Genomic DNA, 27655 nt, shown 5'->3' on the forward strand with positions numbered 1-27655 from the left:
AGCTGATATTTACCAAGCCGTCATTTCCAGTTTTTAATCCTTTCAGCAACTGGATGCGGCAAATTCTAGGGACATCCCCATTTTAGAGATGAGAAAACAGACTCAGAGCTGACGCAAGCCATTTATCCACGATGCTCCCAAACGTTTACTCGCATAGATTCCTTGGTTCTCTAGGGGAATTTCTGGCAAGCAAAATTCACAGCAGAGCAAATTCCGGTGCGGAACACCTTGCAGGAGGAATAGGTTAAACCTGACGGCCCGGGGCATGCTGGGTATTGTAGTTCAGCGGCGTCGCGGAGCCTGCCGGGAGTTGTGGTCCTCGGCGCTGAAGCTCCCTCCGAGAAGCTCCATCCCCTCTCTCGGAAGTCACAGCCAGTCCCCCGAGCCGGATTCGGCGGGTGCCTGCGCCTCATCTCCGCCTTGCGCTGGAGCTGGTAGCTGTTTACAGGACAAGAGTCCTGTTTATCGGATTGTTGGGAAGATTAAAATGGTTAATGGAACTAAAGAATTTAGAGAAGGCCTTGACACAGAGCGAGTGCCGTATAAGTATTAGCTATTATTTTTCTTATTAATCCTCAATGACGCTTGCAAAGAAGCTTTTATCATCTCTATTTGTCAGATAAGGAAACTGAGGCTCAGAAGCGTAGGAATGCTTTCCCAGGATCCCACAACAAGGAAGGAATAAAATCAGGTTTGGAATTCAGTTCTCTGAACCCTGGGGGACCTGCCGTTTCCTCCGGGGAGCTTGGGAGATTCGGGGGGAAAGCGTGGGCGGGGTTGCATTTTTGACCAATTGCAGCCTGGCGGCCTTGAGGAGATTGAATGGGGGCGGCAGCCAGGTTGGAGGCGGGGAGCCAGAGGGGGGGTGTGTTGGACACCGTTGACTGCGTTCAGTCACCATGTCCTTTCGTGCCCACATAGCTGGTTTTGTTTAGGAGGCTAAAGGTCCGGTTCCAGGTGTGAATCCAAGCTAATCACTGGCACAGCCATTTCCTTTTGCCAGTGATTGGTCCCAGGGTGCGCGGGTCACCTAGTTCTTTCCCACCAATGAGTTGAGGAGGGGACGTGTTTGCAAAGTTTCCCTCCCTTAAGAATAACTGAGGAGAAAGCTTCTTTTTGTCCCTTTTCCTCCTTCCTATAAAAGGAGGTTTTTTTGATGGTTGGGGCTGTGGCAATCAAGAGGCCACAAAGTCTGTGGTACATTACAGGTGTACAGAGAAAGAAGGTGCTGGCACAGGAAGATGGCAAGCGCTAGGACCTCGGATGATGTGGTTGGGCTGCTGAAGGAATCCCGGGGCTGTCTACCTACAGGTTTCTTAAGATTTCGTAAGATGTGAGATCAGTGTCTTTATTGCTGAAGCTGCTCTTAGAGGTAGGTTTTCGCTATTTACAGTCAAAAGCATACCTGGTAGGTACAGGAGGCTGCACAGTGCTCCAGTGAAGAGACACATGTGGCCTGTTCCCCAGTGTTCGGTCAAACACTATTCTCAACAAGGCGGGAAAACATCTGGGCAGTTTGGGAATCTGTGTGATGTGAAAGGCATGAGTAGTATATTCAAAATGTAAAAAATGCAGCATGCTTGCTGAAGCCTACAGTATTATTTTTTAGAAAAATATATTTTTTATTTTTTAATTTTTTTTAACGTTTTGTTTATTTTTGAGACAGGGAGAGACAGAGCATGAACAGGGGAGGGTCAGAGAGAGGGAGACACAGAATCTGAAACAGGCTCCAGGCTCTGAGCTGTCAGCACAGAGCCCGACGCGGGGCTTGAACTCACGGACCATGAGACCATGACCTGAGCCGAAGTTGGCCACTTAACCGACTGAGCCACCCAGGCGCCCCTAGAACAATATATTTTTTAAATGTCTATTTATTTTTGAGAGAGAGAGTGCGCACAAGCAGGGGAGGAGCAGAGAGAGAGAACACACACAGGATCCCAAACAGGCTCCAGGCTCTGAGCAGGCAGCACAGAAACTCACAAACTGTGAGATCACAACCTGAGCCGAAGTCAGATGCCTAACTGACTGCACCACCCAGGTGCCCCCCGAGCAATACTTTTCAAAACGCTAATGTGCACACAAATCACTAGGAGTCTTGTTAAAATGCAGATTCTGATTCTGTATGTGTGTTTGGGGGTGGGGGTTGTGCTGAAATGCTGCATTTCTAACAAGCCCCTAGGGGATGCGCAGACCGCACTTGGAGTAGCCAGCTTATAGATAACATTATATAATTTTATGATCCTATTTCCAATTTATAGTTAAGAAAAAACTCCCCAACCTCCTGCTACAGCTTTTATAATACAAACTACAGAATGTAAAGCTGACAAATTGTTCACAGGAAGAATCGTGGGCACCCAGAAGACAGAGAGTAGAATGCCTGGGGAGGGGGTCTGAGATTGAGTGGGTGTGGGAAACACACTTGCTAATGACATTTCATGGCACATACATGGAATGATGTCCCTCTGGGGTGTGTCTGAAGCATAACATGAAAATGTTTTATTTAACATTTGATGAAGTTGCTGAAGTATGTAAAACCCAAAAGGGATGGGAGTGGGTGGATGGGGGATGTTACAATTTATCTACTCACTCCTCTCCATGGACATCTGAGTTGTTTGCATTGGCTGCTTCTTATACAGTTCATTTCTGTAATGTCTGAATTTTGTATCATGTTACTTTTGTGGTCAGGGAAAAATAAACAAGAACCAGAGGTCTGGGGCGGTGGGGTGGGTAGGACCAATGGGTGAGTTTCCCTACATTATAAAGAGCCCTTGCAACTCATTGTGGAAAGAAAAAGATAAATAGCCCAAAAGAAAAGATGTTAATCATCGCCAACATTTATGCAGCATTTACTACGTTCCAGGAACATAGTATTTTGCATATATTAATTCATCTAAGCTTCACAGCTACCTTATAAGGTAGGTACCGTTGTTATCTCTTCTTACAGATGAGGAAACAGGCACAGAGAGGTTTAGTAACTTGGCCAAAGTTACAAGCTTGTAAGTGGCAGAGCTTGGATTTGAACCCCAAGCTCTTAACCACTACTGCCCTGCCTCCCAAGAAAAATTGGAAAAGGACATGTACAGAGTAAGGAAATGAGGTAAGATACCCGCGGTCATTCAACATACTATATTTCAATGATTCTGAGATGCACATTATTACATTCACACATCTGTGGAATCAGGATGCATCTTACAATCAATGATCTCTTGGATTCAATGAAAGAGAGTAAGAGAAATGCAAATTAAAACCACCTATCAGATTGGCAAAGAACAAAACACTTGATAACACACTGTGTTGGCAAGGGTGTGGGGAAACTGGCACTCTCAAAAGTTGTGAGTTTAGATGGGCAGTTGGAAAGCAATTTGGCCTGAACTATCCAAATGTAACACAGACACCCGGGGCCCAACCATTCGGTTCCTAGGAATTAACCCCTCAGGGGTCTGCTGGCCCCGATGAGCAAAGACTCAGGTTCTCCCCTGCACATAACAGCAGTCATGTATTACCCAAGACTGGAAACAACCTCAACGTGCAACAAAAGGTGAGTTAAAACATGAAAGTCCAATATGAAGTTGGAATGCTACACAGCTGTCAAAAAGAGGAAGGAAGTATTGATCTAACATTGTCTCCCAAATACGCTAAGTGAAAAAAGGTAAGGTGCCGAACTGTGTGTATAATATTCTACTGATCGTGTGAAAGCAGGGGCCGGGCACGCCTCTCTGCCTGTTCAAGGGATTTGCGAGGGACTTGTTGAAGTATGGCTTCTGGGGAGGGAAACTGAGGGCTTGGAAAAACATGAGTGGGAACACGTTACTCTTCACTCTAGACCAGGAGTTGGTAGATTTTTTTTTTTTTTTTTGGTAAGGGGCCACATAAGTAAATATTTTAGGTTTTGAGGGCCATTTGGCTCTCAACTTTGCTGCTGTATTAGGCAATGTACAAATGAATGGGTGTGGCTGCGTGCCAGTAAAACTTTACAGCCACACTGAAATTTGAACTTGATGTGTTAGGAAATATTCTTTTTCGCCCCCCAGCCACTTAAAAAAAAATGCTCCTGGGGCCATAGAATAACAAGTGGGCCAGCTTTGGCTCGCGGGTGGCCATCAGTGGACCCCTGCTCTAGATCCTTCTGTTTGATTCTTAGTCTGTACCTTATGCATGCATTACCTATTAAAAAATAGTTTAAAGGGTAGCTTGAAATTTTTTAGGTTTATCAAAAGGGGGCCGGGGTAAAGTTGGGGACAGGTGCCCCTCGAAGATCCCCTGGAAGAAGCAGCCAGCAGAGAGGGGGATCCGTTCGCCCTGCGTTGCTACCTGCCCCACTCCGCCACCAGATAGCAGCACAAATCCACCGAAAGGCAGGCCATCCCGCACCAGCTGGGAAGCTGAGGGCAGAAGTCAGCCCCTACACCTGTTTTATTTTGCCTACTGTATATATTTTTTTAATATGTATTTTTGAGAGAGACAGAGACAGAGTGCAAGTGGGCGAGGGGCAGACGGAGAGGGAGACACAGAAGCAGAAGCAGGCTCCAGGCTCTGAGATGTCAGTACAGAGCCCGATGCAGGGCTTGAACTCACCAGCCATGAGATCGTGACCTGAGCTGAGGTTGAGGGCTTAACCAGCTGAGCCACCCTGGTGCCCTTGTCTACTGTATGTTTAAAAAATGGAGCCAACATCTTTACAAATCTGGATTTCTGGCTCCTCTTTAATCGGCTGATGTGAGCAGCAGCTGCTCTCTGGGCCTGATGTCTCCAGGGCATCCCAGCCCTCTGTGTCAGCTGCTCTTTCTCATCCTATTTTCTCGACTCATTTCTCACTTGCCACCTGCCTCCTCACTTCCATCCCTCCACTGGGGCTACAGGCAGGTGTGAAAGCACAGGGGCTCTGGGTCAGATCAGGGCTCGGATTCCAGCCCTGCCACCTGCTAGCTATGTGACCGTGGGCCTGTTACATGACCCCAGTGCCTCAGTTTCTTTATCTGCAAATGGGGCTAAGTGTCTTCACTTCTCAGATCCGATGTATGGAGCTCTCTGCAGTCTGGCATGTGGTTAAGTGTTCAGCAGATATGAGCATTTCCCCCTGCCCAGCCCTCACAGGCACTTGTTTGCAACACCCATATCTCACAAATGACCCAACACAATCAGACCGGACACTCCTTCTGGTTCTGAAGGTGTCTTCCCAGTCCCTGGGATTCAGGAGCAGCAAGACAAGTCTGTGTGTGAGGCCTGGCTCTGCCTTGGCACCTGTGCCGTCTTGGGCAAGCCAGTTCACCTCTCTGGACTTAGGCTGTACTTTTGCTGTGCCAGGGTAATTGACACAGGTTGGTAGGCCTGGACAGTCTCCCCACCGGGGCTTGTGAACAGGAACCCAACTCTTGCAGCCCCAAGGCTGCTTATCTGACCCCTCCAGAGTTTGGCTGGCTGCCCCATCCACTGTAGACCTCCTTTGATGACACCTTACCTTTTCTTTTGGGAACCATCTCCCTCCTCTCATCCTGTGGCTTGGGAAGTGTTGTTCCCATCCCTGCAATTCCCGGTGAACCTGTTTCAAACCTGGCCAATCAGAACCACGAACAACCACAAGACACAATCTGTCCCAGTGGGAGCCTGGCCTGGGCTTCTGCTGCGGCCACTGGGCGGGGAAACTTTTCCACTGAGATTGCAGAGCTGGTCCAATCTCAAGTCTCAACTCAAGAGAAAAACGGAAGTAGGTTGACCAAGGTCTGGTGAATCATGTGAGCCCTTGGGTCCTGCCAAACCTTAAGTCAGTTATTAACTCAACTTTTCAGTTATTATAGGAGTTAATAAAAATGATTTTAGCTATTTTTACTTAAGCTATTTTGTCATTAATGAATTGAACTCTAATTCCCCTTCCTTTTGGGATCCCCTCGGACAGTCACAAATCAAGTCTAGTGGTGGGCATACTTTCAGGGCAAAGCTTTATCTGGGGCGCCCGGGTGGCTCAGCTGGTCAAGCGTCCAACTTCGGCTCAGGTCACGATCTCACGGTCCGTGAGTTCGAGCCCCGCGTCGGGCTCTGTGCTGACGGCTCGGAGCCTGGAGCCCGCTTCAGATTCTGTGTCTCTGTCTCTCTCTGCCCCTCTCCTACACATGCTCTCTCTCTCTCATAAATAAACATTTAAAAAAAGCTTTATCTGTGACCACTCTGAAGAGTATTTTACAATTTCTGTGTCCCTAACATCTTTTTTTTTGCTAATATTGCAGAAACTATGAAGCTCAGGCTACATATTGATTGTAATGTTCACTACTGAATCTCAGTGCCTAGCACATGGGAGGTGCCTTGTAATTACTTGTTCAATGAGTAACTGAACAAGGTATTTATCTGAAACGTCCGGTGTCTCCCAACTTCCTCAGCTTGTGAGGCTCCATATAACAAGTCCTGATTTTTCCAACCATATCTTCCACTTTCCCCTTGTTCACTCCAGTCCAGTCCCACTGTTTCCTAAAAACCTCAAACTTGTCCCTGCCTCGGGGCCTTCGCACTTTCCGTCGTCTGCCACCTCTTCCCCTAGTTGGCTCAGTCTTCTATAGGTCTCGGGCCGGATGTCACTTCCTCAGACCCTCCCTGACCAATGCTGCCGAAGCAGCCCCACCCTGCTTTTCCAATGTGATTCAGTATTGTTTGATTTTCTTTACAAATCACCATCTGAATGTACATAAGCATTTATTTATGTTTATTGTCTCTCAGGAGGTCAACTCCACCAGGGTAAGTCCTTGTCTGTTTGTTCAGTGCTGTGTCCCAGTGTCCAGGTCAGAGCCTGACACACACCAGGCCAATAACATTTGCTGAGGGAATTCACTAATAGGGCTCAGCCTTCATTACTCGATCATCATGACTTCCTGCAAGGCCATCCTCTCCCAATCATGGGTCCCCTCCAAACGTGTCTGGAGCACATGGCGACATTAATTCACTGTGTCAGGTGAAAAAACCCCCATTCTGAGCCCAAAGTTGGGGGAAGGGAGCTGGGAATGGGGTAGAGGTGGGGTCTTACTCTCCAGGATCCTTAACCACCCCCCCACCAGCCAACCAGGAAATACGAGGCAGCCGAGGTTAAGTAGACTCTTGCTGCTTTGTTATAAATATATTATGTACATCCAAAACGTGACATTAAAATATTACTCCGTGTTACAGAAAAGATATTAAGGCTTTCTATTATTTACATTAAACAAGCAAGCACCTTTAAAAAAAAAAAAAAAACAAAACCAAAACAAAACAGCCCAATTCTTCCTTCTCTGACATTCCCCTAGCCAGAGGGGACACCGTGTCCCCTTCCAAATGACCAAGACCCGTTGCAGGGGCTGCACTCTGTGAAGACATCCTCTGATTAGAAGTATCAGCTCTGGCCGGAATCACGCGGGCAGGTGGGGGACGGGCAGGGGAGAAGGGGTTCCAGACTTGGGCAGGGGATTCCTGCCTCTTCTGGCCGGCCGCCCTCGGACCCTTGCTGCACTTTGCCATTCTCGGGTGGACGGGCTAGGCTGAAGGTGGTGCCTGGGGCCGTCCACCCGCCCAGGTCTTCGGGGTCAGTCCACAGGGCCATGGCAGGGCAAATGCTCCGGGGACACTTAGGTGTGCCTGGGGGCTCCTAGACCACCGGGGACAAACGAGAGACAGATAAGACGACTCAGTGGCCCCAACGCCAGCCACGCCGAAGGGCTGCCCAGTGAGGGGGGGGGGGTGCTGTAGGAGCGCAGGGAGTGGGTGAGCTTCTCCTCTACCCAAGGAATGGCTGGCAGGGCGGGGCTCCTTTTGCTGCAGAGTCAGGCTTGGAGACAGCAGCTCAGGTGGCTGGGGAGGGGCCGAGGAGAGAAAATGAAAAAAAGGAAATGAAAAATCAGTGGCTCAAGTATTCTGTGTCACGAGGGGTGGGCTGGGGGTGCCCGGGCCCAGCCCAGGAGGCGTCCTCTCCATCTGGAGGGGCCAGCACGAGGAGGCTGGAATTTGGCAGATGGCTTCGGTTTAGGGGGCTAGGGAGGGTTGGCAACAAGGTGGCAGGCTCGGAGTAGTTATTTGATCTTCTGGGCCCATTTCATGTCATCGGCCCGAGGCTTCTCGCCGGTCAGGCCCTGGATGAGGTCTTCTAGGCGTCTCCAGAAGCCTATCTTCTCCAGAGGGTAGTTGAGCCAGCCTGCAGGGGGGAAACAGGGCACCAGGGCGTTGAATGGGAGAGCAGCAGTTGAGGAGACGGAGCAAAGTTGGCTTTGCCTGGGGCAGGAGCAACAGGGAGTGAGTCTGTAGAGGGCAGGGGACAAGGGCTGACCAAGGGGATGGGGACCTCCCACCAGTGGGCTTAGGGCTGCTCAGACATGCCTTTGTCCCCTCACTCGTTCACTCTCTTACCGAGTGCTTACTATATGCCAGGCACAGTGGCAGCATTTCTTATCACTGGGCTCCACTGCCACTTCTTCCAGGAAGCCTTCCTTGACCACATCACCCTCTTCTGTTTCTTTATATCCTTTATGATAACCTGTAGCCACTTCCCTGTCTTGTGTTGGTTTTTCTCCCCAACTCCCGACCACAGCATCTGCTCCAAAGAGCAGAACTCTGTTCTCCCTCTGTTGATCCCGAGTGTCTGGGATGGTGACTGGCACAAAGGTGTTCAGTAAATATTACTTCCCATCTTATTTCATCTGTATGATAGCCTCCTACCCAAATAGTAGATACTCCCATTTTCCACATGAGAAGACGGGCTCAGAGAGGAGTCTCCCCGTTAGCGAGTGGCCAAACCAGGCCCGATCCTAGGCTTGGCTGAGCAGTTCACTGATCTCGGCAGCCTCAATTCCACCCCCTCCACCTGCTCTCAAAGAACATGACCTTAAGACGTACGAAGAATATTTTCTGTGGTTCTCAGTTCTGTCTCCAGAAAGACAACGCACCGCTCTCCCCGCAGAGACTAGTAGCTGTGACTTACCGAGTACTTATTATGTGCCAAGCACTTCACATCTGCCACAGCGCCCTTCACGCCCTGGCCCCGTGACAGTCCTATGTAAGGTGGCAGCTGCAGCCCCATGCTGTGCGTGAGAACAAAGCACATCCAGGGAGGCTTGCTTCCTAAAGATTCACACGGAAGAGTGGAGAGCTGATCGTAAGCTGTAGCCTGACTCGCCTTCAAGGTGCTGACAGCACCTCAGACACCCTCAATCTTGAAAGATGCCAGCTGACCCCAGAAAACCTGCTCAACTCACCTCACTTCTTTGGTACTGGTCCTGTAACTACTGATGGCAGGTGGGTTTCCTTCCTGTTCCTTGGTCTCACCAGGCGTGATCCCGCCTGCCTCAGGGTCTTTGTACTTCCTACTCCCTTTGCCTGAACTGTTCTGTCATTATTTAGCTGCAGGGCCCTCCCACGCTTTTTTTTTCTTCTTCCAGATTTCTGACCGCCTACTATGAACAGCTACACTCCGGCCTCCCTACTCCCTCTCTGCCCTTCACCCTGCTTTGTTTTCGCCAGGGCACGCCTCACGACTGGGCATTTGTCATCTCCCCTGCCCCCTGCCCCCAGTGCCCTTTGCTCCAGCCACAGTGACCTCCTCGCTGTTCCTCAAACCAAGCAGGCCTGTGTGTTCCTCCTTCGGGGACTTCACACCCTCTGTTCTTCCTCCAGATCTGCGTTATTTTCTCCCTCAGCTCAACTGTCTCCTCGGCGCACTGACCACCTTATTTAAAGGGTAAAGTCCCCCATTTCCTTTTCCTCACCTGCCAGCAGTTAGCATGGTTAAATGGAATGTCCCCTACTAGAATGTGAATACCATAGAGACAGGGATCTTTGCCTGTTTGTTTCAGTGCTGGAGCCTCAGCCCAGGACGGCGCTTGGCACATAGTAGGTGCTCAACAAATATCTGCTGGATGGATGGATGGATGGTTGAAATCACGACTCTAGGAGGTGGGAGTGGGGGAGGCGGTCTCTCTCGTGCTGCTGTGTCCTCAGCACCTACGCTTGGCCCATGAATCTAAGAGCATGTTCCTGCAGGGCAAGGATGATATGACCTCCTCCTGTGACCTCTGCCCTCCTAACCCTGAGGACAGAGGCAGAGCTGGGGTGGGGGCAGGGCAGCCTCTTGCACGCCACCCTGGAGCCGCACCTGTGGTGATGCAGAAGTAGGTCTCGTGGGGTGACACGTGGTGGATGCGATGGTGTTTGCGTGGCAGGATCACGTGCCAGTCCTGCAGGAGGGTGACCCAGCGTGGCAGCCCGAAGTACGTGTGCGACCACTTGTGGATCTGGTTGGTGAACGTGCCGAAGATGGTCAGGCAGAAGACGAAGCACTCCCAGGGGTACAGGTGCTCCAGCGCTTCTGCGGGGGGGGGGGGGGGGGGGGGGGAAGGACAGGGTGTCGAGGCTGTCACGGGGGCAGGGCCACCACCGGCCTGGCCCTGGCTCCTCGCCCCTGGGCAGCTCCCTGGCCTCCTTCCACCCTCCCCCATGGTCTCAGGCAAGTTCGGACTCCCCTCTGGGCCTCAGGCTTCTCTTCTGCTCAGTGGGCAGATCGTGCAGGAAGCACAAGAAAGAGTTACGGGTGTGGGCTCCGGAGTCAGGCAGAGCTGGGTTCAGGTCCGTGCTCTGACACTTCTTGGCTACATGAGCTTGGGCCAGCGATTCTGCCTCTTTGAGTCTCAACTTCATCGTCACTAACACGGCAATAAGTCTTTGTCCAGGTTCCCAAAGGCAGAGCCTGAGACAAGGGTTCACGGGGTGGGGGTGGGGGGGGGGGGAGGAGGGTATCTTCTGTTCGGAAAATCATCTGAGGGAGTGGGGAAAGCAGGGGGTGAGCTACACAATGATGGGTTTGGGGGAGTCTTGTCTCAGCCTGATCCTGGGGGCAGCTCTGGAGGGTCAATGGCTCCACAGAGTTGGTCCCACCCAGAAGTGAGAGGGCTGGTCTTCTGTTGGCTTTTCCCGTCACTTTACGTTTGGCTTTAGGCTTATCCCAAGAGGAGACGTAGGACCTGCCCTGGCGGTTCCCAGAAGGGACAGCTGGGAGCCGTTAGCAGCCGCCGCTCGTGGCAACTGGGGGATGGGTGCACACGTGGGGAGGATCTGAGCGGGCACCATGGCACCACACCACAGACACCCACACCTCTACCCACCAAGGGGCTGCTCCAAGGACCAGCGACGTATCAAGTTGTTAGGACAAGACGCGGCCTGGCGGGAGTATTCAACCTCCCCTCCCCCGCCTTCTGCCCACCTGGCAGATGATGTAACTGAGGCTCTGACAGGTGAAATGACTTGCTTTGGGACAGGTTCCCTCCTTAACATAGGGCAAAGATCAGAACTCAGAACTTCCTGAGTTCATTGACCGTGTTGGCCCTACTCAGCCAGGGCAGCCAAGCCAGAAGCCCTGAGGGCCAGGCAGGTAATGCAGGGTAGCAAGCTGGTCCAGGTGTAGGACAGCAGGGAGGAGTGGGGACTGTGTAAAGGGGGCGGCCGCAGCTCAGCTCCCTCCCAGTGAAGCCAGAGGGGAACGAGGGCCCAGGATGGCCGGACTGGATTGTTCAAGAGAAGCTGGAAGCACAGATTTTTATGTCAAATGTGCCAATTTTACAGGATGATAACTGAAAGTTTTTTAAGGTAGTGAGGGGACCATGCCCCCATAGCCCCCTGGCAGCTGGCAGGCACACTCACCCGGGCTCTGGGTGCAGAACTTGTAGGCCATGTTCAGCAGAGGCAGCAGTGTCACCAGGCAGTTGTCCCCATTGGTCTCGATGAAGTCGTGTCGCGTGATGGCTGTGGGGTCGATGTGATGCTCGCGGAAGGGTCGGATAAAAGCCTGGGGTGGAGGTGAGGGTGGGAGAGGGGATACGTCCGACCGGTCAGCCTGTGGTGGCCGGCCTCTCTCCACCACTTGCTGCGCATGCTGGACTCGGGCTTACCTCCTTGCCTTCAGGATGCCAGAACGCTCCCCCATCATACTGCTACAGAGCCCCCCCAACCTTCAGGGTCCTGCTCTAAGCTGCTCTAGCAGAAGGCAGTCAAAATGACTAGGTGGGGACCGCGGCACGGTACTGCCCCACTCTGGGCCTCAGTCTCCCCAGCAGGGGTGTGAGGGGAGTTGGAGACCACCTCCACGCTTCTTCCCCACTCTAATACAGTTGAGGACACCCCTCACAGTGGCAGGCAGACCCCTCTATTTCTTCCCAGTGTCCAAGCCCCTCTTTCTGGTAACAGCCTCCCCCTCTTCCTCTTCTGTCGGTACATACTGTTCCGATGGGGCCGAACTAGTTAAAGGTGAGCACGTGACCCTGGCCTGGCCAATCAGAGCATCCCGGCTTGTCTGCCACAGTGACAGGGATGGGCACGTGACCTGAGCTGGGCCAGTGGGAGCGTGCTATGGGACTTTGGCTGCAACTGTGGGAAAGGAGAGTTCTCTTTCCACTGAGGGGGCCGAGCTGGAAGGATGTAGGGAAAGCCTATGTGACAGGGAAGCCAACAGAGAGGAAAGCAGGGACAGACACAGAGAGAGACGGAGTCATGAGAGCATGGTCTGTCTTGGGTCTACTCTTGAAATTTTCGGGTATGCGAACCAGTACCTTTGTGTGGTTAAGGCTGTGTGTATTGGACACCCCAAACAGTGTGGCACAAGGTAAAAGTTCAACTACGACGAATGGTGAGGTGCAACAGGGCTGGCAAAGGAGAATGAGCCGTGGTCCCCAAATTCAAGGGGTTCAAAGCTCTCTATCCCATGCTTGATGCTTTTGCTTCCAGAAAATTCCAGAAATCCCAGGATTTCTAGTCTGTTCTGGTCCTCGAGGAGACGCAGGGGGTCAGGCTGGAATGATGGCTTCTGCCTTTCCAACAGGGAAACGGGAAGCTCGGAGAGGAAGGGGGCTCACCCCGCATCAGACAGCCCAACCTGCTTCTGCAGGAGACGGGCTGGGTCAAGATACTCACCTTCCCCACGATGGGCAGCTCCACGGAGCCCCAAGTGTCAGCTCCCCAGTGCACCAAGCCAGACAAGAAGTCAGCAATGAGAGCGCCTGCAACTGTGGACAAGAGGTGGGTGAGGTAGGGGACCAGACAGGCGACAGTCCTGCCCACCCTTTGCCCCAAATCAGGGAGTCCCGCATTCATTCACTTGCTTGCTTGCCCGCTCACTCGTTACGGGGGGTGGTATCTCTTCTCTACTTGGGATGTTTTCCTCCCTGTGAATGGAGTCTCAGGTAGAGCACTCCTGTCCCTTTACTTGCTCTGCCCAGGGATATGTGGGGGCTCATTTGTTTGGGGAGTCTGGAGGGAATCAAGGGGGCAGGCACAGATCAGCTTGACTTTTCCCTATCAGGAGCTGACTGGGCCCTTCTCTCTGACCCCCAATCACTCCACAGAGGGAGCCCCACTCTGCTCCAGTGCTGCCAGTGAATAGATGGAAATGTGCTTTTGGGTCTGTCGTCAGAATCCCCTCAGGTGCAGGCAGTAGCCATGCCTTCCTCCCCAACCTAGCTTGTATCACAATAAATGTGATAATTTGGCCTCTGGCAGCCTTTTCCTTGTTCTCAGTGTGTTCAGAACTGGACTGGGTTCCTGCAAAGACCCCAACACCATCCACTTGCTTGAAGGTTCGGTATAACATAGGGGTTAAGAGCTGTTAGATCAGGAAATCCCAGCTGTCTCTCACTAGCTGTGTGACGTTGGGCATGATACTCAACCTCTCTGTGCCCCAGTTTCCTTTAGATAGATGGGAATGACGATTACAAAAAACAGTGGCTGCCATTTATTGAGCACCCTCAGTGCCAGACAAGCGCTTTACGTGTTTGATCTCAGTGGATTCTCACAATCCGGCTGAAGCTGGTACCCTCCTTATTCCCCCTTTGCAGCGGTGGAAACAGAGTCCTGGAGAACAGAAGTTTAACTGGACCGAGGTCACAAAGAGGGCAAGTGGCAGAGCTGGGCTCTTAACCTGCCTTGAGGTCCCAATCTAACACAGCAGGATGCACAACCACTCCTGCACACAGGGAAACTGAGGCAGAGTGGCTGACTGCTTGGGCGAGGTAACATCCCAGTGCTGCCCCCATCACTCTCCCTGCTCGCTGCATCTCAACCCTACTGGCTTACTTACGCCCTTTCCCTTGCACCCCTCACACGCCTCTGGGTCTCTCTCTGCATTTACTGTTCCCTCCGCCCGAAACATTCTTTCCCAGGGTATAACACAGTTCCCTCCTTCACTCCCTCCAGGTCTTTGTTCAAACATCCGTTGAGTGTTTGACATTATAACCACCCCCATCTTCCAGCATTTCCTATTTCCCGTCTCCTTCCCAGTCCCTGGCACTTATTAGGGGTTCAGTAAATATTCCCTGAGTTAATCAGTATAAAGCTGTTAGGAGTCAGGCTGCTGTGAACATTCATACCCAAACCTGGAGGCGGACATATGCCATCATTTCTTCATGAAAATGCTAGCTATTTATTTATTTATTTTTACTCAACACTAACTGAGCACTTATAGGTACCAGGCCCTGTCCCAGCACCTTAAATGTTTTATCTCTTTTAATCCCTAAACTGTACCAAGGCCAGTTCTAAGCCGGTTACACATCTTATCTCCTCAATCATCCTAAGCATTTAATCCTTACGGATGAAAAGAATGATAATAATAAAAACAATATTAGAAAAACAATGTTTGTGACAGTGGTTAACATTTATGGAGTGCATCCTTTATGCCAGGCACTATGTCAAAGGTGTTAGACATGCATTATTGGAACACAGAACTCTTCATACTTTAAGTACGGGCTGTGCCCAGGGACTTTCTTCCAGGGAGGATACGGTGGGGAAGCGGGAGGAGAGTAACTTCAGAGTGGGGAAACCTGACACTCCGCGGGCCAGGTGGTCAAGGTCAAGTACATGCCCTGGCTATGTGATGGAAATGGTGCTTTGCCTCTCAGCTCCTCCTCCCAGAAACATATAACGTGGTCTAAGAAAAGCATGAGACAAATTCCCGTAGCGAGGCATCCTGTGGAACATCAGCGCTCGGGGCGCCTGGGGGGCTCCGTCGGCTGAGCGTCCGACTTCGGCTCAGGTCATGATCTTGCGGTTCATGAGTTCGAGCCCCGCCTCGGGCTCTGTGCTGACAGCTTGGAGCCTGGAGCCTGCTTCGGATTCTGTCTCCCTCTCTCTCTGCCCCTCCCCTGCTCGCACTCTGTCTTTCTGTCTCTCTCTCAAAAATAAACATTAAAAAAAAATTTTTTTAAAGAAATATCAGGGCTCCTCAAAACTGTCAAGGTCCCCCAAAACAAGGAAAGTCTGAGACACTGTCATAGCCACAGGGAGCCTAAAGGAACCCGATAACTAATGTGAGTGGTATCCTCAAAAGGACCCTGGCACAGGAGAAGGACATTAGGTAGAAACTAAAGAAATCTGAATAAACCATGGTCTTTAATTTGTAATAATGTATCCATATTGGTATGTTGATTGTAACAAATGTATGACACTAATGTAAAATATAAGATGTTAACAACAGGGGGAACTGGGTGCATGGAGCCTACGGGAACTCTCTATACTCTTTTTTGTTCTAGTAAATAAAGTCTATTTCTGAAAAACTGCATCATCTTATTTCACGTCCATAGTTTTGGGCCCCAACACATCCCGACTCTCCAGAGGAGAGTCCAGAGGAGGAATGAGACTCAGAGGGTAACGACAGTCAGGGCTGCTGACCGGCGGCCAGGGACTACTGTGAGGGCCATTCACAATGATGCTGTGTTCACGTCCAGGTCTGGGAAATGGGAACATTAATAACAGCACTTAACTTTACTTAAGTGCAATCGATTAATAAGCTGGGCTAATACGTGTCAAGTGAGTCCCTGGGACATGGTAGGCACTCCCAAACGTAGCTATAGTTAGTAGTTTAGGTGTTACCACCCTCTCCAGGCCTCAGTCTTATCATCTGTCAAATGACCTGGCCTTTTCAGGCTGCAGAGCAGGGAGGGATGTGTGCTTTGGACAGATGTCAGGAACGATTTCTTGGCGAGAAGAAACAACTTGCTCCTTGGGCTCTGTGACCCCCAGGCCTCTGCGGGTGGGGGTTTCTAGAGCAGTGACTCTGGGCCTCCAGGCCTGCTGCCTCAGGGGGCTTTAGTGGAGACAGGAGAGGCAAGCACACAGAGCTTCTCTGTCCTGGCGCAGGGGCAGTGGCTACAGCTGGCTCACCGTGAGGGCGGCTTTGGCCTGGTTAGCACCCCATGGTACCACAGGGTACAGGACAGGCGATGAGTCACCCCAGGCTACCCTGACTCACCGGGTGACCTTGGGATAGTCCTTGGGTCCCTTGGGGCCTTCACCTCGCCACAGGTTACCCAGCTGTGACTTCTTAGCTGCTGCCCACCTCAAGGCCTGGTGTGGAGACCGCGAGGGTGGACAGAAGCGATCCTGCTGACATCCCGGCTCTACCATGGTTCGGCACAGACTCCTCACCTGACCTGAGGCCGTGGGCCCTCCGACCTCATCACCAGTCTTTGCACTCCCCGGGCTCCCTTGCCCGGAACACCCTCCCCGCTCTGTCTGCCAGAAAACTCTTACTCAGCTCCTCAAGGGCCAACTCATGGGCGCCCACACTTTTCCTCCATTTTCCCCGGGTGCCGCTAACAGCTCAAGGCTCCCAGGGCCGTTCGTTTGTTCGCTCTTTCATTCACGACAACGCTGTCCCTGTCAAGGTCACCAACGACCTCCATGTGGCCAGATCCGGTGGTCCCCTCGCTGCCCCGTCCTGCTGGCTCTGCTCAGCGGCTGCTCTCAGATGAGCCTCAAGTCTTCTGGAGACACTCTCCCCTCCCGGCCTCTGCAGCCCCTCTGGCCGCCCCGGCTGGCTCTTCCTCCTCCCCCCCGGCATGGAAGCACTGGGGGCTCTCCGCCGGCCTCTGGGCTTCACACACCTCTTCTACCGCGAGGTCTCCCAGATTTCTATCTGTAGCCGCCTTCCTGGACTCCAGACTCAGATTTCCAACTTCCTGCTCGGCACCTTGCCCTGGCTCTCAGGCAGGCGGCTCGAGCATCTCGTCTCAAGCCGCCTCTTCGGGCCTCTGCCAATGGAAGCCCCATCCCTTCCATCAAAGCCCGTGGGTCACCACTCACGGCCAGCGTGACAGGATGCTCTGGCCGCTCGCCTCGCGCAGCTCACTGAGAACTTGAGGATCTTGCACCACCGCCGCTGCCCTCACCGGGTGTGGGCCAGCGTCCCCGCCCCCATCCATCCCGCCTGCAGCCCCAGCTGATGTCAGCTCCCTACGGGACACTCCCCAGCGGCTCTGCAAGGCCTGCAGAATTAAACCCCAAGTCCAGACCAAGGCACTGCGCAATCTGCACCCTGCCTCTCTCAGCAGCCAGCAACCACCTTTCCTTTGACCAATTTTCCCCAGCCACGCTGGCCTCCCGCCTGTTCCCTGGGCACATCCCAGCCTCTGGGACTTTGCACCTGCTGTTCCCTGCCGCCCCTCCCCAAGATATCTGCCTGGCCTCCTCCCTCACCTCCTTCAGGTCTGCATGCGGATGTCATTTTTCCAGAAAGGCCTTCCCTGACCTCTCAACTCTTCCCTGGCTATTCTCTTATCTCGGTTTTGCTTCCCAGCATTGCATCACCTGTCTGTGTTTATCAACTGGGCACCTTTTCATGTTTCCGCCTTCCCTGGTTTCCAGGGCCTGCCAGGGGCACCAGGCTTCTGGAGAGATAGTGCTGGGCTAGAGGCGGGCTCTGCAGACTGGCACGGTGCCTCGCCTCCTGCACGTTAACACACAAATCAGGGTGGCTACTTAAATCAATTAGGGACTGTGCAAACACCGCTATCAGGAGATGGTCTGTTCTCATCAGCTCAGAGGCCAAGGCGTGGGATGGGGGAGCTGGTGTCACATTCGGTGACCGGACGGCCAGAGCGCTCCCGAGCCAGGGCCTGGAGGCTCTGATCCCAACCAGGGAAGGAAGGTGGCGACGGCCTGGGACACCCATCCTCCTGCGTCACACAACACAGACGTGGGCTCAGACACACTCTCCTCCCAGTGCTAACCGGAGGCCCTACGGGCCCTGCTGGGGGAGTCTGTGGCTCTAGAGCTGGGCACGTCTGGATGTGTGATCCCGGACTCTGCTGGGCCAGCCGGCAAGTGGCCCGGCCTCTCAGGGGACGGCGGTCCCAACCTCCGCACTGGCTTGACACCGAGAGTCGAAAGTACTCCACGTGCAGCGTGGTGCATAGTGGACACTTGGGAAAGAATCCGTGGCTAAAGAGACCACGGTGGTCTGAGCCCTCGCGAGTGGTTATGTCGGGTGGGGTCTCCTTCCCACCTCTGTTCAGTCGCTGGCCCCTCAGCAGCTACACACCTGTGTGAGGCCCTCACAACAGCCCGAGGAGGCAGGTGCCACAAGCAGCCTCGACTTACAGGTGTGGGAACAAGGCTCGGAGATGCAACAACCCTAGCCCCAAGGCAACACAGCCACAAGGCCGTAGAGCTGGGACTTGAACCCAGAGCCTGCATGCAGCCACCCCCAGAGGGGGCATCAGGGCTCACGCCGGCCACATTCCTGCCCCTGAATGTAGGGCTCTGAGGCAGAGAGGCTGCAGGTGCACGGTCCCTCTCACCCCTGGGTAAGGGGGGGGCGGGTGTGGCTCCTGAGGCGGGGCCCAGGCTCCCCAGCACCGGAAGGGTTAACTCCCTCTCCCCCAGCTGGCCCGCCCCCGCCACGTGCCCACCCCAACGCAGACCCAGATGGCCCAATTAGCCAGCCTGAGCACTATTGGCTTAGGCGGCCAGAGTGCTTTTAATGAGATTGTGGGAGCTGAACACGCAGGGAGGGCTGGGCGGACGGACCAAGGGCACGGCCGCCCCCCTCAGCCTGGGAGCCCGGAGCAGGGGAGGGGATGAGCGCCTGAGTTCAAGGGCAGAGGGGAGGCCGGTGCGCAGGCAGGAAGGAAGGGAGTCAGCTCAGGACCTGGGAGTGGAGACGGTGAACGGAGAGCTCTATTGTGCTTCTGGCTTGAGGTGTGATGCCGGACGGGCCCTTCTCTGAGCCTCAGTTTGCTCATGTGGAAAATGACGACAAGTGTAGCATCCACCTCCCAGGCTGTGGATGGGGCAGGACTGACCAATGGGAAACACTCAGCATGTGCTATAAGTTACAGCCTGCCCATTCATTCATCTCCTGATGCCATAAATATTTATCAAGTTACCTACCATGTGCCAGGCCTTGCACTTGGGGCTGGGGACCCAACAGTGAGCACACAAGAATCGCTACTTTCAGGGAGCGAGATTTGAATGAAGGGAGACAGATACTAAACAAATAAATGTATTGGACAACACAGTGTGCTGAGGTGACGGTGTATGGCAGGGCTGTTACTTTTGAGGGATAATCAGGGAGAGCCTCCCCGAGGAGGTGACCTGTGAGACCTGGACGAGGAAGTGAACCAGGTAGGTGTCTGTAGGAAGAGAGTTCCAGGCAGAGGAACAGCACGTGCAAAGGCCCTGAGGTACGAGTGTGTCCAACAGTGCGCGTGCACACCCAAGCACACACAGCCACACACGATTACACATGTATGCGAGCTGCCATCAGAGTGGGTCCCTGACTCCTGGGGAAACTGAGGCCGGCGGCGGGGCAATCGGTACTCACTGACACCCAGCATGACGAGGGGCGTGTGCTCCCAGCGGGCCAGCAGCAGAAGGTGGACCAAGTTGTGGGCAATGAGGCTGAAGCACAAGATCACACAGCACCACTCCTGGAAGCGCTTGCCTGCAGGGAGAGGAGGCCAGAGGTGAGTGTGGGGCGGGTGGGGGAGGCCGAGGGATCGAGGACCAAAGCCAGGCAGAGCTGAACCCTGTAGGAGCTCTTCAGAGCTCAGGGAGTCTACGGTGCCAACCACAGGCTGAACTTAGGGACTGCCCCGAAGAACGGGCCCCAGCCCACCCATTTCACAGATGATGTCACTGAAGGCCAGAGTAGGGGGAGAGTCTGCCCAAGGTACAGGCCCGTGAAGCCTGCCTTGAAGGGCCAATTCTTTGGCAGACAGGACCAGAACTTGTCTCCGGGCCCTGGTGGGCTCTCCCCGGAGGCCCCAGGGGGAGCTTTAATGAGCTTTTTCAAACTGACATCACGGCATCACCTATCCCCTTTTATAGGTAATAACCAGCGGCTTTTAATCCCAGAGGATCAGATCCTGCCCGACTGCCATCCAGCAAGGCTCCAATGAGTCAGGAATTTAGGAGAAATGGGCCTTGGTTACCACGTGCAGGGCTCCTGCCAGGAGCAGGGGGTCTGGGAGCACAACACAGGAAAGAGGAGGTGCTCCCAAGCCCTCCAGCCACCAGGCAGGTGACGCGGAGCAGCAAGGTGGGCTGGGTGGGGGCCGTGGGATACTGGCTGCCCATGGATCCTCTGTCAAGTGTGGGCGTGGGGGGTGGTCGCTAACGGCCTGACCACTGCCAGGTGGGAGTGTGGGCCCAGGACGCCTGAACTTCTAACACCCAAGGGAAGCCAGGAATCAGAAGCGGTGCGTGAACTCTTTTTAAACTTCCTGCCGCGTGTTTTTAAAAGGCACGTGAGCTCAGGCAAGCTGATTCACTCACTGCAGCTCCGTCTGAGGTGTCTGAACAGTCCAACACCGGAGGGATCAGCCAAATTAACTTGGTCCACGGCATCTCTGCAGCCAGAAAATAAGTCTGGGCGGCTGTCTACATGTGGACAGGGAAGATGTCCAGGGCCTACTGGTAAGCGCAAAAAAGCAGCCATTTATGTGTGAAAAGAAAAGAAAAAAACTGTCTAGTCAAGACTGGCTTCCACTTATTCCTCTTGGAACTTAACATTCGTGAATGTGCTCCTCCACCAAAAATCTTTTCTTGTAATTGTAAATTAAAGTAAAAAATAAATGAATAAAAGGAAACGAAAACATCGCGTGGGTGACACAGAATGTGTTGCAGGTCCCCTGGGGATATTATTTTCCCAGGCAGCTGGTCCCAAGGGCATGGAAGCTCCTTAACGACAATAATTTTCTTATCATTAGTGCTTAACATCTACCGAGCAGTTGCTATATGCCAGGTACCTGCTGAGGTGATGCCGTTTTGCAGATGAGAGACCTGAGGGTCAGAGTGGCCCCGAGAAGTAGCAGAGGCCGCAAAGCTAGTCAGTTACAGACTCGGATCCTATGGCCAGGCAGGCCCCTGTGAGCGGTCAACAACTGAAGGGGGCCATGGCAGATAGAGAGGCTTCCTCCTGTGTCTGCTCTCCTCACCTGGAGCGACTCTGGCAATGCTCCTGCAGATCTCAACCTAGAACCTCCACCTCCAGGAGGCTATCCATGATGCTTCCTCTGACTCTCGGACTCCTCCAACATGGGGCCCATCCTGAGGGGCTGTCACTGCCCGAATGACATCCCTCTTCCCCTACCCACGTGTGAATTCAGGAGGCCCAGGGCCATGTCTGGCTGGCTCACCAGGGCCCTGGCACACAGTTGGCACTCAATAAATGCCCGTGAAATAAACAAATTCCTATACGTCATCTTAGAGGACAACTGCCAGACTTTGTCTCTGGGTGCTCGTCACCAAAGCACCTTCCATTGCTCCTGTTAGGCATTCCATTCTCCCTCAGAGAGAGAGAAGGGCCTTACCCAGGATGTACCACACAGCACACTGTGCCCTGGGCCAAAATCAGAACAGCTGCCCTCCCCTTGCCCCGTGAAAAGACCGAGGGTCAGAGGTGAGAAGGAACACGCCCAGGGTTGCATCCTCTTGGCCCTCACTTGTACAGATGAGGACACTCAAGTGCAGAGAGAGCAGGACCCCAGTGGTAGTCACACAGCAGCAGAAGTGGGCCCAGAACCCCTCGCATTCCACTTCTTCGTCAGGGACTGTTCCCCGTGGGCCCCATGACCCTGTTGCCCCAGCAGCCCCTACCTGGGGTCACTGTCATCTGGCCCAGCTGGCCCTTCCCCTTTCTGGTTCCTGTTTGCGGCCAGGGCCTGGGACTCAGAAGCAGAAGTCCGGAGGGGCATGTGGAAGGGGTAAGGAGAAGATGATTCTTCAATGCCGACCCACCTGCCTGACCCCCAGCCTGCAGGGACAGCAACATGATCAAATAACAGTAACGGTGGCTGATACGCACCGAGGCCTAGCACAGCTGGGGTGGTCAGGTGTGGCCCACATCAGGGATGTTGCAGGGAGCAGCATACTCAGCTCTCAGTTAAGAAAAAAAAATTAGCTACATTAAAAAAATAAATCGTATAAAACTCCTAATTTCCTGCTTCCCTTGAGAACACAAGGCTCTGGGAGCCACAGGCCTGAGCAGCAGCGGCTGCTCCCGTCAGATGGGGCAGGGGTTCCTGGTTCAGCCCAGTCTCCTTCCCTCCCTGTGGCCTCACACTGGGTGGCTTCCTGCAGTCACCTGCATCGAGCCTGAGACAGTCTCTCTCTCGTTCAAGTCTCAGTCCTTCCAGGAAGGAACTCTGTGATTTCAGTTCCCAGACGAGGAAACTGAGGCTCAGTGGGTGAAAATGAGGAGCTGGGTTTGGATCCTGAGCTTGTCAACGGGACATGTTAGCTTGGATGTTCTAAAGACAGCCCAGCTCTCTTCCCATGCCTTCGAGAACGTCCCTGAAGTCTGAATATTTTCCCTTCTAGACCCCATCTATCTTTGGCTTCTGGGATCTGGATCCTTCGCAGACCAAGTGCTTCAACTTTGATTCATAAGAAGTACATCTATCATAAAAGCAGTCTTCATTGAGCACCTACTATGTGCCAGGTACAATGTCAGCATGAGCTCAGCCAGCCCTTTCCATACACTGTGGGCTGGGGACCACTTGCCCTGTCTTTCACAGGGAGAAACTGGACTGTCAGCCTGGCAGGGCCTATAGGGTCAGGTGGTCTAAGTGGTGTCACTTTACAGATGGGCAGACTGAGGCCCAGGGAGAGAAGGGCTCTGCTCAGGACATGAGAGCTTGGGCCACCTCTGGCAGAGAGCTGGGCCTTGTTTTCCTGAGCCAGCCTCTGGCCTGGCCAGGGTCCATGATCTGGGCTGAGTTACGGCAGTGAATGCTTGTTGGCCTGGGGAGGAGACTGGGCCTATGTGTGGTGGCTGTAGGGCTTGGAGGGGCAGGGAAGGCCAGGCGCCAGGCCTCGGCCATCTTTGCTTTCCTGGGGGCAGGCCACGGCAGCTACGGGCTTGGCATCGGGCCCGACTCTTGTAGTTTCAGTCAGAGAAGCCCTGAATAATCTGCACTTCAGATGTCCCTTGGCCTCAGGGAGGTGACGTTGGACCTCACAGGAGATAGAAGGCAGGGAGGGACCAGAGAGAGGCAGAGGAAGAGGGACAGAGAGACAGAGACGAGACCGAAGACGAATCAGAGACACAGAGAAATGACAGAGAGAAACAGAGTCACGGAGAGATTATGGGAAGACAAAGAGAAAAAAAGAGAAAGAACATGGCCAGAGGGGAGAGACAAACAAATAGAAAAAGAACAAGACAGAGGAAAACAGAGACAAAGCTCAGCCCAGGGTGGCAGGGACCAGGCCTGGCCAGGGAAAGGGCCCCAGGTCTCTGGCTTCAGTCAGGCCCACGTGGGGGGACTGACTCTTTCCCCTGACCCTAAGCTAAGAGACCCTTGTGTCCCCCAGGGCCAGAGGCACCTGTACTTAGCCAGGGTGGCTTGAACGGCTGGCTCCAGTGACCCCTCAGGATCAACCTCTGGAGCCCGGGGCACCTGAGAAGTGGCACACATATAGGCAGGTTTCAGCTGGCACCTGCCGGGAAGCTGGACACCTGCCTTACCTGCGGGCTTGCCCACGAGGCCTGCGAGCCCACCAGGTCCTTCACAAATCCCAGCACAGGGCAGGCTGCTGCCGTAAAACCCAAACCCGGAGTGCTGGGGGCTCCTGGGAAACGCAGGCCCGGGCCTCAGCTCCCTGGCCAGACCCTCGGGGCCCACGGGGTACGGCTGAGGCTGCCTCCCTCCTTGGCCCCTGCTGCTCCCACCACCCAATGCCGCCTCGATTAGACTACTCACAGCTCCCCGCGGACACTAGGCCCACTCTCTCTGCCAGCGGCCCCGCACGCATGCTGTTCCACTGACCTGGAACATTGGTCCCCCTCCTGCACACCCACCCCGGGGCTGGCTCACTCCCACAGTGAAGATTAAGAACACGGAACCTAGAACACCCCCCTTCTTCCACCAGTGTTCTGGTTCTGCTGCTAATGGGCTATGGGACTCCGGGCAAGTCCCTACTCTTTGCTAAGCCTCCAGAAATGTCTTCAAGTGGGACAGGGTATCCCTGAAGTGACAGCACTTCAGGCAAATCAAACAAGCCGTCCCCGGGCTTGCTGACCTGGCCCTCTGCTAGGGGCAAATGCAAGCCTAATCCCAAGCAGGACAAGCATTAGGAAGAACACCTTTAGGGGGTGGGCGATGAGGAGGTGATGGGGTCCTCGGTTTCCTCCCCTGAAAAATGGGGTCAGTACTGAGGGTGTGCCCCAGACGGTTATAGTAAGTGTGAAATGAGCATGTGAAGAAAATGTCCAGCACAGCCAGTGCTCAAGAATGTCAGCTATGTCAACTGCCTTCTCATGGCTGCCGACTGTCACAGTACCAATCCACTTCTGGCCCCAGGAATCTCAAGAATTCAGTCCTGGAACCCAGAAGCTTCTCCTACACTCCCCTTGGTCATTTTGCTCCAGCCCATGGGACTCCTACCATGCAGTCCCACAAACACTCCAGGAGTGCTCCCACCTCAGGGCCTTTGCACTTGCTGTGTCCCTGATCTGGACCATCCTTCCTCAAATATCTTCAGGTCTCTGTTCAAAGTATTACTCACTCAGTGAAGTCTTAACTGCTCCCTCTCTGAAATGTTATTGCCCCCAATATTTCACTTCCCCCTTTTCTGCTCTATATTTGCTCCATAATGTTTGCCACCACTGGGCAAGTGGGCTATTTTCCTTATTTACTGGGTTTAGTAAAATGCCACCTTTTTTTTCCCGGTCTTGTTCACTGCTTTGCCCCTGGGGCCTAGAACAGGGATTGGGACAAAGATGCTCCCTATGTGTTGAGGCTGGTCCCTCATTTTGTAAGTCAGGTCCAGAGACGTCAAGGTACCTTCCCCCAAGCCACGCAGGAAAGGGACAGGGAGGTGGAGGCCTATGAAATTTGGAGAAACCAGTCTGATCAGTCTCTCACTCCTCTGCTCCTCACTGCCTGGCTTCCTCCCCGCTCCAGGTCAGGAGGAGATAAGGCCTTGACTGAAAGGTTTGGGGCACCAGGAGGCTGCCTGCAGCGTCAGATCCCTCCGGGGCTGTTCTTCAGAGGGTGAAGGGCATTTGGGGAAATCAGACCCAGACAAAGATGCAATCATGGTGGAATGGAGAAACGGCAGTCCCTTGGGGAAGCTCAGGATGCCTGGGTATGATTTGGTTGAAAGTGGGTAGGGTTTACTCAGGTGGGGAGAGCTGGACACCAAAGGAGGAGGCCTTTAAATCCTTACCCTCGATTCTCACGTGGTGAGTCTGAGGGCCAGAGAGGAGAGACAGCTGACTCCGAAACTCACAGGAAAGGTTAGACTACTGGGTTAGCAATAGGGAGTGCCCACTGCAAGCCAGGTGCTGCTCAAAGTTTGATCTCAGGGAGCCTGGGTGGCTCAGTCGGTTGAGCATCTGACTTCAGCTCGGGTCATGATCTCACAGTTCCTGAGTTTGAGCCCTGCGTCGGGCTCTGTGCTGACAGTGCAGAGTCTGCCTGGGCTTCTCTCTCTCTCCCTCTCCCCAACCTGTTCTCTCTCTCTCTCAAAATAAATAAATAAACTTAAAAAAACCCAAACAATAGGTGGATGATCTCATTTTGTCTTCCCCCAAACACCAAGGGGCAGATAAATTTTACTTTGTATCTGTTTTTTAGAGGTGAGGAAACTGAGGCTCAGAGAGAGAAAGTGGCTTGGTCCAGGTCACACAGCTAAAGAAGCAGCCAGGATGCCACGTCCAGTCTGTCCCAGGACGTACAGGCGGTTTCAAGTCCATCGGCTAGGTGCTCTAGGAACAGGCTAAAGAAACCGCGGCATCATGGACCAGGTGCCCAAGTCAGGTTCCACAAAATCACTCCCAGAGCATGGAACTGCAAGTCTAGAGAGGCCTCTGTGACCTAGGACTCAACAAGAAAGCCAACGGCCCAAGGTCACACAGCCAGTGATGGCAGAACTGGTATGCAGACCCAGGCCAGTCAGAGTAGGAAGCCAAAGGTGGCAGTGGACCCATGCCCACGCCAGGCAAGGGCTGTGCGTGGTGGCTGTCCCCTGGCAAAAGGAAAGATGTCAGAATGTTTGACAAACAAAGCTTGGTGTGATGGCGACATTCAGGCGGAGGGGCCTCCTGCGGCTCCTGGTCACCTGACTCTGGAGTTGATGGCACTTCCTTAACCCCTGGGGACAGAGTGCCCAGGCAATGAGATTCCCCAGGCTCTTCTGGAAGTCCGAGAAGGGTGGGGGAGCTGGTGCTCACTGGAGCATTTAAGTGGCAGGCACAGTAGGAAGGAGCCAGGGACCTTGGTCTGAGGGCTGAACGGGGGCAAGGGTCTGGAAACTGTGGTCTGGTTTGGGGAAAGGGAGGGCTCCAGCCCCAAGTCCTAAAGGGAAGGGGCTAATATATGCAATGGAAAAGGAGCAAGGGCTGGACTTGGGGCTTGCGTAGGGGAGGGGCTGAAACTGGAAGATTTGCCATGCCCTCACCACCTGGGATTCTGGAATACAGGCGAGGGCTGAGGCCCCTCTCTGTGGGAGGTGGGGGGGGGGGGGAGCGGGGTGGTCTGTGGCCACTGAAGCTATAACTAGAACAGAGATTGGGGGAAGGGCGGCTAGGGGATGCTAGGAAGCCTGGACCCCATGCGCTGAGGTTTCAGAGCAGAGAGGCTGATGTGCCCAGATTTGGGGGGGGGGGGGGGGGGTGAGGTCACTGTTTGCAGCCCAGGGCCCTGGCTGGGGCACAACTAGGGCCCTAGTGTGTGCATTCCGGATCTAGGGAACGTGAAATGGGATGTGACTTTTAGGAGGCCGGGGGCAGTGCATGCAGCTGAAGGGCTGCGTCCGGCTTGGACAGGGTCCTGGGATGGGGGTCCTTACTAAGTCTTGGGGCGCTCTTTGCAGCCTCGGGTGCTCTGAGGCTAGGATCCGGATCGAGGGGTGCGATGGGAGCTCTGTATGCGGCCCGGGGAGCTGATGTGGCAGTTCCTTGATATAGGCACTGTACGTTCATCTAGAAAGCCCCGTGGCTGGGGCTGTGGCTTGATCTTGGAAGGGGCGCTGGGGTGGGGTCCCCGGACTTGGGGGCGCTATTTGCAAGTTCAGAAGCAGAGGCTGGAGTTCTGCATCGGGGCCTGAGGCTGGGGTTCCCATCTAGGGAACCCGGGATCGCTGTCCGTAGCCCGGGCTAGTGACTGCAGGCCCGGAGGGGGGCCCGGAGGTCCTACCTGGAGAGTAGAGCGCGGCCAGTTCGCGGGCCCCGGCGTGCTGCGCGCCCCAGCGCCGGCAATACGCCGCCTCGTCCTCATCGAGCTCCGGCTGCTGACCGGGCCCGTCCTCGGCGCCCGCCATGGCCACTCGCCCGGCCCGCCCGGTGCGCTCAGCTAGCGGCGGCGGCGGCGGCAGGGCCGCGGAACCGCGGCGAGATCACGCCGCCCAATGACCGCCCAGCGCCGGGCGCGGCGGCGGCGCCGGC

The 27655-nt window shown here is 54.0% G+C and overlaps 1 protein-coding gene and 1 long non-coding RNA gene across 4 annotated transcripts; one reads left to right on the top strand and one right to left on the bottom strand.

Moving 5' to 3' along the window:
* Window positions 1-319: 319 nt before the first annotated feature.
* Window positions 320-9660, top strand: LOC131485921 (uncharacterized). Its single transcript, XR_009249078.1, has 3 exons — window positions 320-691; window positions 1209-1372; window positions 9387-9660. It is a non-coding gene; the product is annotated as an uncharacterized LOC131485921 (long non-coding RNA).
* PEDS1 (plasmanylethanolamine desaturase 1) lies at window positions 6678-27636 on the bottom strand. Of its 3 annotated transcripts, none has more exons than XM_058685927.1 (6): window positions 27408-27636; window positions 19589-19708; window positions 12907-12998; window positions 11641-11785; window positions 10100-10312; window positions 6678-8146 (listed from the first exon to the last, which is right to left on the bottom strand). In XM_058685927.1, the coding sequence occupies exons 1-6, from the start codon at window positions 27529-27531 to the stop codon at window positions 8025-8027; spliced, it is 816 nt and encodes a 271-aa protein (XP_058541910.1). In that variant the 5' UTR covers window positions 27532-27636; the 3' UTR covers window positions 6678-8024. The 3 variants fall into 3 exon arrangements, with proteins under 3 accessions (XP_058541910.1, XP_058541911.1, XP_058541913.1); XM_058685928.1 differs by lacking the exon at window positions 27408-27636 and adding an exon at window positions 23970-24081; XM_058685930.1 differs by lacking the exon at window positions 27408-27636 and adding an exon at window positions 22006-22054.
* Window positions 27637-27655: the final 19 nt, after the last annotated feature.

The sequence above is a fragment of the Neofelis nebulosa genome, chromosome 9 (assembly GCF_028018385.1).
Source record: "Neofelis nebulosa isolate mNeoNeb1 chromosome 9, mNeoNeb1.pri, whole genome shotgun sequence".
Lineage (NCBI taxonomy): Eukaryota > Metazoa > Chordata > Mammalia > Carnivora > Felidae > Neofelis > Neofelis nebulosa.

Coding starts and splice junctions, on each gene's coding strand:
- PEDS1 (XM_058685927.1), bottom strand. CDS start 27,531: ATGGCGGGCGCCGAGGACGGGCCCGGTCAGCAGCCGGAGCTCGATGAG. Junction 19,709..27,407: donor GGCCGCGCTCTACTCTCCAG/GTAGGACCTCCG, acceptor CTCTCCCTGCAG/GCAAGCGCTTCCAGGAGTGG. Junction 8,147..10,099: donor CTACTTCTGCATCACCACAG/GTGCGGCTCCAG, acceptor TCCCCCCTGCAG/GCTGGCTCAACTACCCTCTG.